Genomic DNA, 9734 nt, shown 5'->3' on the forward strand with positions numbered 1-9734 from the left:
TGAGTACGAGTTTTCATTTGGAAAGCATTAAGAATGTATCTTTCTAGTTTAGGACATAGTTTGATAAAGTTCAGTATTTAACTCACACTAACATTTAATCTAATGAGTTGCATTAATCATCACATCAGTTCTGTTAAACGATTAAAAAAAGTCAAAGTAATAAAAAATAAAAAAAAGTTCGAGTGAGCGTCAAACATTTCCCACAATGCATTGTTGACTCGAGTGGAATTGGCTGAGGAGGATATCTGGGAGAGCTGATCTAGGATCAGGCAGAGGGCGGGAGTTATGGATACAGAGAGAGCTGATCTCGGAACAGGCTGAAGAATGAGAGCTGATCTGGGTTCAGAGGGAGAGGTTAAAGGGTTGGGTTGATCTGGACAGATTCAGCTGGTAAAAGTTTCTCGAGCGGTTTTCTCTGCGCAAAATGTAGGGAACGCACGCAGGGGAAATTGATTAATCGTTAAAAAACATAATAATGTTCGTCTGAAAACAGCGAAATATGCGTTAAACGGCAGTCTAGCACTAATCGCTAGTTTTGTGTTTTTGTTTTCAGACTGTAGCTACGATGACTCCCAACTAGCTTTCGGGCTAAACGTTCCGAAATGGACTTGGTTCTGCGTGTCAGTGCGAATCCCGACTCGGATTTCAGGATGAAGCCGAAGTTCAATCGGTCCGGAATTGATTCGGATTAACGATGATCTCCAGAAAGAAGAGTAAAAACGAAGCGTCCAAGCCACCCGAAGTTCAGGGCAAATATGTGAAGAAAGAAACTTCCCCGCTCCTGAGAAGTAACATTTTGACATTTTTCCAAACAAAAACCCACAAATTATAAAATAAGTGTATACAATAATCTGCATTGTAATGATAAATTTAAAGGAATATTCCGGGTTCAATACAAGTTAAACTCAGTCGACTGCATTTGTGGCATAATGTTCATTACCACAAAAATTAATGTCAACTCGTCCCTCCTTTTCTTTAAAAAAGCCAAAATCTGGGTTCCAGTGAGGCACTTACAATGGAAGTGAATGGGGCCAATCTGTAAACACAAAAATACTCACTGTTTCAAATGTATAGCCATAAGACGTAAATAATATGCGTGTTATCATGATTTTAGTGTGATAAAATCGCTTCCTAACCTTTTCTGTGTAAAGTTATAGCCAATTTTACAACTTCGCTGCCACGATGACCTAGCCACAAACCCTAAAACAAAAATAAAAATGATGATTTAAACAATTTTACAGCTCAAATAATACACAAGTTAAACAGAAGAATTAATGTAAGAATTTTTATAAAATTTCAAGTTTCATATTTATGCATCTTAAACTCTCAAAAACACTGGCCCCATTCACTTCTATTGTAAGTGCCTCACTATAACTTCGATTTTTGCGGCTTCTTTTTTTTTTTTGAAGATGAGGAGGGACGAGTTGAAATTTATTTTGTGGTAATCAACATTATGCCACAAATGCTGTCGATTGAGCTTAACTTGTACCTAACCCGAAATATTTCTTTTAAAGAGATTTTTTTTAGGTTGGCTGTATTTCAAATGTCCTATGGGCTCTATCTGTGCATAGTTGGAGCAACTTTGTTTTGCATCACTTAAGCAGATTTATTTGTAGCTATTAATTGTTTTCTGGGTATATAATTTACTCTAACCCTAACCCAAACATTAGACTTTATCTTAATCCTTTTTTAACACTAAGCTAAATTATGTAGTAGATGGTTTGACATTACCCTCACCCTGTTATCCCAGATTGGTAGGGATGGTTCATTCAAAAATGAAAGTATTGTCATCATTTACTAACCCTCATATTGTTCCAAACCCGTATGACTTTTTCCTTGTAACACATATAAGGCAGAAAGTAAGGGACTGATAGACTCAGAAAACATTCAGTTTTATTTAATCTTTTTCCTTATGTAAGTGGATGGTGAATGAGGTGGTCATTCTGACTAACATCTTGTGTTCTACAGAAGAAAGTAATAAAAGTATGGAACAACATGTGGGTAAATGATGACAGAATTAAACATTTTGGGTAGACAATCCCTTTAAATCTCCCCCCCGATTGTTCATTTTCAGATTTGATGCCCTCGTTTATCCGGCATCCAACATTTCTTCGGCGTGAGGCACCATTGGTGGAGCCGGTTCCGGCCGGGGTGTCTGGTGCAGGTCCATATTCTTCTGGTTCTTTAGGGGATGTCAGTACCCCCAAGAGTTTCCTGCGCAATGCACCTCCACGGACGCCTCTCGAGGTCTTGCGAAGGGAAAGTCATCGGCTGTCTGCCCCACCTCACCTTCATAGCGATTATTCCCCTTCCTCACCGTCCTTCATCAGCGATACTGGTTCGGTAACGGAGAATGGAGACGGCGGCCCATATTACTACCCTCCGGAGCCGTACTACAATAACCAACCCAGACGAGCACGCAGGCCAGACCACTTTAATGAAAACTACAGGTACTATGAACTAAACTACTCGCGAAATCCTCCTCAGCCCCAGACGCCCCAGCCTTACAGTCGCCCACCCCCAGGTGAGTTGCACATCATCCAGTGAGCGCCAGCCCAAATTGACATAGAAACATGTCTCAATTAATCAGCCATACTCTTTACCTTTATGTTTTGTATGCATTTTATCCAAAGCGACTTAAAGTGGATTCAGGGTAAACATTGTATCAGTATGTGTGTTCCCTTGGAACCCTTGACCTTGGCATTGCTAGTGCCATGTTCGACTTGTTAAGCTACAGAAATACTGTATACTATAATAGACTTACCATGGAATAACAAACATGACAGTCAGTTGCTCTTTACTATAAATACACTGCCATAAAATGTGTCTATGTGGATCTTGAAAATTATATGAAGACCATATATGCTGTTCACTATATAGTAGTGTGTTAGGTTCATAATGGGAGAATCTGTCCGTGTAGACATGTCATTGGACAGGAGTAACGTGAGGGCAAACACAGCAAGATATTCATGCCTTCTGTGTCATGTTTAACTCTTAAAAATGTGTTCTTTACATTGTGTCCTTACCAGGTGTGACATTAGATAAAATTGATCTCTTCCATGAAAATCTTAAGATTTTGTCTTAACAAGCCCCGGTTAGTGGCAGGATATTTTGCTGGTCACTGGTACTTCAAATATGTTCTTGCTATGGATTGTGCAAGTGTGAATGTCAGGTTTGATTTCATTTTTTGTCTTTTTGTGTTCCTGTAATGACGATTGCATTTGATGAAGATTCAGCAACTTTATTGATTGACAGCTGTGCAGTTGTCTAATTAGCCAGACAGAATTTTGTATTAACAGTTTGTCTCCTCAAAACAGATGACTTGCCTACTTCAGAGGAATAATATGCACATGTAATCTTGGCTGCTTGATTTTTTTTATTTTTTATTTTTTTCTGTCAGAGTGACACAATTTGGAGAGAATGTGGTGATGCTCTCGGATTGAAGTAATTATTTAGTTACAATGGCCCCAAAAAGTATTTAGACACTTAAGCCACACTTAAAAATGTTTGAATGTCATTGCATTATTTTATTATCTATCACACCAAGTAGTGTCTGTAAACAAAGTATGCTAGGCCCTTTCTCAAAACTAACTTTTGGGAGAAAGAGAGAGAGATTATCCCTAATATTATTGAGCTGGAGAAGAGAAGTGAATCTGCACACTGACGTCATCGTGCATTCCAGCCCAGCCTTCCACATAGTTTCTCTCACAGACACATCCTCACTACTACAGCTAAAACTAATACAGGGGGATATAGCTAAAAATGATAACTTAATTATTTATTTATTATTATTTATTTTTTTGCCTTTGAAGAAAACTTTTTAGAGGAACCATCGTTTCTACCAGACAGCCATTGTTGCCAGGTAGACTGTAGATTAGTAAAATTCAAATTGCATATAATCAAGGTATATTTTCCACTCTAAATAATAATTTAGCATTAACCTACATTTATTTGTGATACATTTTAATACATGAAAAATGCCACAAGGAGACTTGTGTGAAATTTTTGAGTGATGATGCAGTGCATAATTGAATCAGTGTTTTGAAGCAATTCACTTAAACAGACAGTTTGAACTGATTCACTGAAAGTACTTTCATAAGTACTTCATAATTCATAAGACACTGAGGGATCGCAAAATTAGTCTAATAACACTTTTATGAAACTTGATGGCCAAGTAAAAAGCGTTATATTCACAATGTTGCTTAAATGAATATTCCGGGTTCAATACAAGTTAAGCTCAATCGACAGCATTTGTGGCATAATGTTGATTACCACAGAAAATTATTTTGACTAGTCCCTCGTTAAAAAAATTACAGTCTAGATTACAGTGAGAAGTGAATGGGGCCAATCCGTAAATGTTAAAATACACACCATTCCAAAAGTAAAGCCAAAAGACCTAAACAATATGTGTGTTGACATGATTTTAGTGTGATAAAATCACTTTTAAACCAATTATTGAACTTCATTGCCATGATAGTGTAATGTCAACAAACCCTAAAATGACTGTAAAAATTATGTTTTAAACAACTTTACAGCTCAAATAATACATGAGTTTTAACAGAAGAATTAATGTACTGGTAAATTTTATAAAATTATAAGCTTCACATTTCTGCCATTAAACCCTCCAAAAATTGACCCCATTCACTTCCATTGTAAGTGCCTCACTGTAACTTCGATGTTTTGCTTTTTTAAAGAAAAGGAGCGACAAGTTGAAATGTTTTTTGTAGTATCAATATTATGCCACAAATGCTGTTGATTGAGCTTAACTTGTATTGAACCCAGAATATTCCTCTAATTTTATATTGCCAGCAAAATCAATGTTAATGCATTGTGAATATTCAAAATATTGCTCAGTCCTGCTTTATTTTATTATTATTTTTCTCTACACATTTTTGCTCAATATACCTACACGCACACTTTCTTAGCTATCACTCTGCTGCAGTATTTCTCATTGTGTGTCAGAATGAGAGAAATGTGGATTTTTTTTTCCTGGTTTTCTTTACCCTGTGATAAACTTGCTATTTTTCCATCACTCCCTCTCTCTCTCTCTCCCCCCTTATCTAATTTCATTCTTACTCCACATCATTTTACAATTGAAAATAAAAACGTATGTTTTTGCAGCAAATGCTTCTAATGCGCATGTACAACAAATACCTCCATAAAATGTCTGTTTATATGTGTTTGTGTAGCAATCGGCCGTGTGCCAGCGAAGTCTGTTGGTAATCTGACGACTATGAGTGGGGAGGACGTGGCCCTTCCTCCAGGCTGGACCGTTGACTGGACAATCCGAGGCAGGAAGTATTTCATCGATCACAACACAAACACTACTCATTGGAGCCACCCGTTGGAGAGGGAGGGGCTTCCACCAGGCTGGGAGAGGGTGGAGTCTGCTGAGTTTGGAGTGTATTATGTTGACCACATTAACAAACGTGCCCAGTACAGACACCCATGCGCACCCAGGTGAGAGAAATGTGAATTTCGAGCCCTTCTAGTATGTTCTCTGACTGTTTGGTGTCATTTTGTGTCTGAAACAGTAAACATATGCCAACTCTGCTCTTTCTCACTATCTCAGTGTTCCAAGATATGACCAGCCCCCTCCCCCGCCAGTCACCTATCAACCCCGCCCACCAGAACGCAGTCAGGCTGTGCTTGTACCAGCAAACCCATATCACACAGCCGAGATCCCAGACTGGCTGCAGGTGTATGCCAGAGCCCCGCTTAAGTACGTTTGACACTCATAGATGGACTCCTATTCTCTTTAACCATGGTTGAGCAAACAGGTATTCCCTCCCCAAACTCATACAATTGGTTGAGCCAACATCCAGTCCAGTCCAACAAAAAACAAAATTAGCCGGACTAAGTTTTTCACTGTCTGGTTCCTGGAAGCCATCAGAGGCTTTAAAACTGTTCTAATGATTAGGCTTGGTCAAGGCCAGTAACATAAACCTTATGTACAGTTGAAGTCAGAAGTTTACATTCACTTAGTTTTAATGACTTCAACCTAATTTTTTAACCACTCCACAGATTTAATATTAGCAAACTATAGTTTTGGCAAGTCATTTAGGACATCTACTTTGTGCATGACAACAATTGTTCCAACAATTGTTTACAGACAGATTGTTTCACTTTTAATTGACTATATCACAATTCCAGTGGGTCAGAAGTTTACATACACTAACTGTGCCCTTAAGCAGCTTGGAAAATTCCAGAAAATGATGTTAAGCCTTTAGACAATTAGCCAATTAGCTTCTGATAGGTGTACTGAATTGGACATGTACCTGTGGATGTATTTTAAGGCCTACCTTCATTTTCATGGGAAAATGAAAATAAATCAGCCAAGACCTCAGAAACAAAATTGTGGGCCTCCACAAGTCTGGTTAACCTTTGGGAGCAATTTCCAAACACCTGAAGGTACCACGTTCATCTGTACAAACAATGGTACACAAGTATAAACACCATGGGACCACGCAGCCATCATACCGCTCAGGAAGAAGATGCATTCTGTCTCCTAGAGATGAACGTAGTTTGGTGCAAAAAGTGTAAATCAATCCCAAAACAACAACAAAGGACCTTGTGAAGATGCTGGAGGAAACAGGTAGACAAGTATCTATATCCACAGTAAAACGAGTCCTATATCCATATAACCTGAAAGGCTGCTCAGCAAGGAAGAAGCCACTGCTCCAAAACCGCCATAAAAAAGCCAGACTACAATTTGCAAGTGCACATGGGGACAAAGATCTTACTTTTTTGGAGAAATGTCCTCTGGTCTAATGAAACAAAAATTTAACTGTTTGGCCATAATGACTATTGTTATGTTTGGAGGAAAAAGGGTGAGGCTTGCAAGACGAAGAACACCATCCCAACTGTGAAGCATGGGGGTGGCAGCATCATGTTGTGGGGGTTCTTTGCTGCAGGGGGGACTGGTGCACTTCACAAAATAGATGTCATCATGAGGAAGGAAAATTATGTAAATATATTGAAGCAACATCTCAAGGCATCAGCCAGGAAGTTAAAGCTCGGTCGCAAATGGGTCTTCTAAATGGACAATGACCCCAAGCATACCTCCGAAGTTGTGGCAAAATGGCTTAAGGATAACAAAGTCAATGTACTGGAGTGGCCATCACAAAGCCCTGACCTCAATCCGATAGAAAATTTGTGGGCAGAACTGAAAAAGCGTGTGTGAGCAAGGAGGCCTACAAACCTGACTCAGTTATACCAGTTCTGTCTGGACGAATGGGCCAAAAGCCCAGCAACTTATTGTGAGAAGCTTGTGGAAGGCTACCCAAAACGTTTGACCCAAGTTAAACAATTTAAAGGCAATGCTACCAAATACTAACAAAGTGTATGTAAACATCTGATCCACTGGGAATGTGATGAAAGAAAGAAAAGCTGATATAAATAATTCTCTCTGCTATTATTCTGACATTTCACATTCTTAAAATATAGTAGTGATCCTAACTGACCTAAGACAGGGAATGTTTTCTATGATTAAATGTCAGGAATTGTGAAAAACTGAGTTTAAATGTATTTGGCTAAGGTGTATGTAAACTTCTGACTTCAACTGTATATACCTCTTAATGCTTATGTGGGTTTTCTTTGTTAGGTATGACCACATCCTGAAGTGGGACCTCTTCCAGCTGATGGACCTGGACACTTATCAGGGGATGCTGAAGCTGCTCTTCATGAAGGAGCTGGAGTGTATCGTGAAATCCTATGAGGCGTATCGACAAGCGCTGCTCACTGAACTTGACACTCGTAAACAACGGCAGCAGTGGTATGCCCAACAGCCAACCAAAAACTTTCCTTAGATCATGTGACTCATCTGAGACACACCCAAACTCTAGTTTTATTCGTGACTTGGCTGCTGATGCAGACACTCAATCGCTCCCACAAACAGCACCAGGGAGACATAAACAAGCCCAAAGAGAGACACTCGACAAGCCTGTTGGGAACTTCACACTATTACTCCGCTGTGTGTTATGAGTCTGTGCTTGGTTTTGGCTGTGTGTGTGTGTGTGTGTGTGTGTGTGTGTGAATGTGTTGCAAGCATGTGTGTCTTTGTGCATATGCTTGCCTGCAGGCAGCTGTGGGTCATGTCATGCCTCACTCTTTCAACATTGTCTATACGGACAATCACATCTATCAGTTATCAATGTATTATGTTTAATCAGAGTCCTATTTGCATTTATAGTTTGGTTTTTAGAGCAAATCTGATGGATACATGTCCAGGTCCGATGAATCAGACTTTGTGGGATTCCCCTGTTAAGTTTTGGGTGGATTCCTTTTTAAGGATTTGGTTTATTATTTAAAGATTAAACTTAAGTTTTTAGTTACTTTTGATGATGAAATGATAGAGCCTGCTGCATTTGGATTTGTTAAAGTGGGTATTGGGGATAACAACAATGAAATTTGTAAAATTTATTTTGAGCAGGAACACTAAATAAACCAGGACCTTGTATTGTTCCACCGTGCCTGAAATCTAAATATGCATACTTCCCTACTAAATAGTATGCCAAAAGCAGTATGTCAGTTGAGTAGTATGTCCAAATCCTCAGTATTCATAAGAGGGTAGGCTAAAAATACCCAGATGACCTACTACATCCGGCAATATTCTGGAGTGCGCATCCACTGGACAATTTACTGTCCCTAGTCCTGCGGGAGCTGAAGAGACATCAAATTCAGTATGCTGAATTTTACAAATGGCGGAGAAACGCGTGTTGGATTTCAACTGCTATATACAAGTTCTACCTATACCAAGAAAGTTGTTCCTTGTTAAATTGTACTTGCTTTTCAAAACCAGAGTACATTCTCTTTGCGGTTGTCTCTTTGCCTATTTTTAAGATATTTACGCGTTTCAATTTTATAACGAAATTCTATCAAATTGAATTGTGTAATGTTTCACAACATGAAATTAATAAAGCTTAAAATAATTAGATTTATTTTATTAAAGATTTCTCAATTTTATGGAAGTTTATGACATTGAAATGTGTAAATCTTAAAATAATTTTTTTGACTGTACGTTTGGGTCACAAGACAATTCCCACATTCCTGTATGTTTAACAGCCTGATTTAAGCAAAATGTGTGATACCATAATTTTGGCATTTTATTAAAACAAAAGCTTGGCAAGCAGTTTTGGAGATTTTGGTCTTTCCGCATTCAAGTAGATAGCTGTTCGAGCCAAAGGGGGCTACTATGATGGCCGCTGAGTGGACAGACTTGCTTAACTCATCTCAGGTTGAACTTGGATGATGGAAATGCCCCAAATCACATTGGCCAATTGTAAGAGGAACATCTAATATGATAGAAGGTTGTAAAGGTAAGTCATGCTAGGCCATTGACATTCTCTCTCTTCTGGACTATGTATGATAAAATAATGACAACTTGTATTTTTAAATGTGTAATATTTTATTCCCTTTATAAATGGCACTGAACTCAACAAACGATACCCATTACAAAATAAGAACAGACTGTAATCCAGACTTCTTTCGTGTGTGTGTCAGAGAGAGAAACAGTATTTACAGTGAGAAGATTGTGAAATGATGAGTCAAATGTGTAAGTTGGAACTAATACAGTGATTTTCTACCACAGGCTTTCAGTTGGAGTTTGATTCTGGTATGTGATTAGAACTCCTCTCTGGTGTCTGTGCCATCTGACTGGGGGCCAGATGTTGCCATGGTGAGTGATCGTGGCGATATGTTCCTGTTGTAGCAGTAAAGCATTGAACAGTCGGGCG

General features: G+C 38.7%; 1 protein-coding gene and 1 long non-coding RNA gene across 3 annotated transcripts in view; one reads left to right on the forward strand and one right to left on the reverse strand.

Moving 5' to 3' along the window:
• LOC127411678 (uncharacterized) overlaps positions 1-7586 on the reverse strand; it is a 124114-nt gene extending 116528 nt beyond the window's left edge. Inside the window, exon 1 of the long non-coding RNA XR_007892328.1 lies at positions 6571-7586. This is a non-coding gene — a long non-coding RNA (uncharacterized LOC127411678). The remainder of the gene's footprint in view (positions 1-6570) is intronic.
• Positions 293-9725, forward strand: LOC127411657 (protein salvador homolog 1-like). Of its 2 annotated transcripts, XM_051647372.1 has the most exons (7): positions 293-426; positions 554-788; positions 2075-2524; positions 5190-5460; positions 5573-5722; positions 7604-9317; positions 9590-9725. In XM_051647372.1, the coding sequence occupies exons 2-6, from the start codon at positions 695-697 to the stop codon at positions 7806-7808; spliced, it is 1170 nt and encodes a 389-aa protein (XP_051503332.1). In that variant the 5' UTR covers positions 293-426; positions 554-694; the 3' UTR covers positions 7809-9317; positions 9590-9725. The 2 variants fall into 2 exon arrangements, with proteins under 2 accessions (XP_051503332.1, XP_051503331.1); XM_051647371.1 differs by having other exon boundaries at positions 343-788.
• Positions 9726-9734: the final 9 nt, after the last annotated feature.

This window comes from Myxocyprinus asiaticus, chromosome 21 (assembly GCF_019703515.2).
Source record: "Myxocyprinus asiaticus isolate MX2 ecotype Aquarium Trade chromosome 21, UBuf_Myxa_2, whole genome shotgun sequence".
Classification (NCBI taxonomy): domain Eukaryota; kingdom Metazoa; phylum Chordata; class Actinopteri; order Cypriniformes; family Catostomidae; genus Myxocyprinus; species Myxocyprinus asiaticus.

Bases quoted from the DNA above. Each gene is read 5' to 3' on its own strand.
- LOC127411657 (XM_051647372.1), top strand. From the start codon at position 695: ATGATCTCCAGAAAGAAGAGTAAAAACGAAGCGTCCAAGCCACCCGAA. The intron at 5,461-5,572 runs GTGAGAGAAATG...TCACTATCTCAG, and splicing joins AGACACCCATGCGCACCCAG to TGTTCCAAGATATGACCAGC. The intron at 5,723-7,603 runs GTACGTTTGACA...TTTCTTTGTTAG, and splicing joins TATGCCAGAGCCCCGCTTAA to GTATGACCACATCCTGAAGT.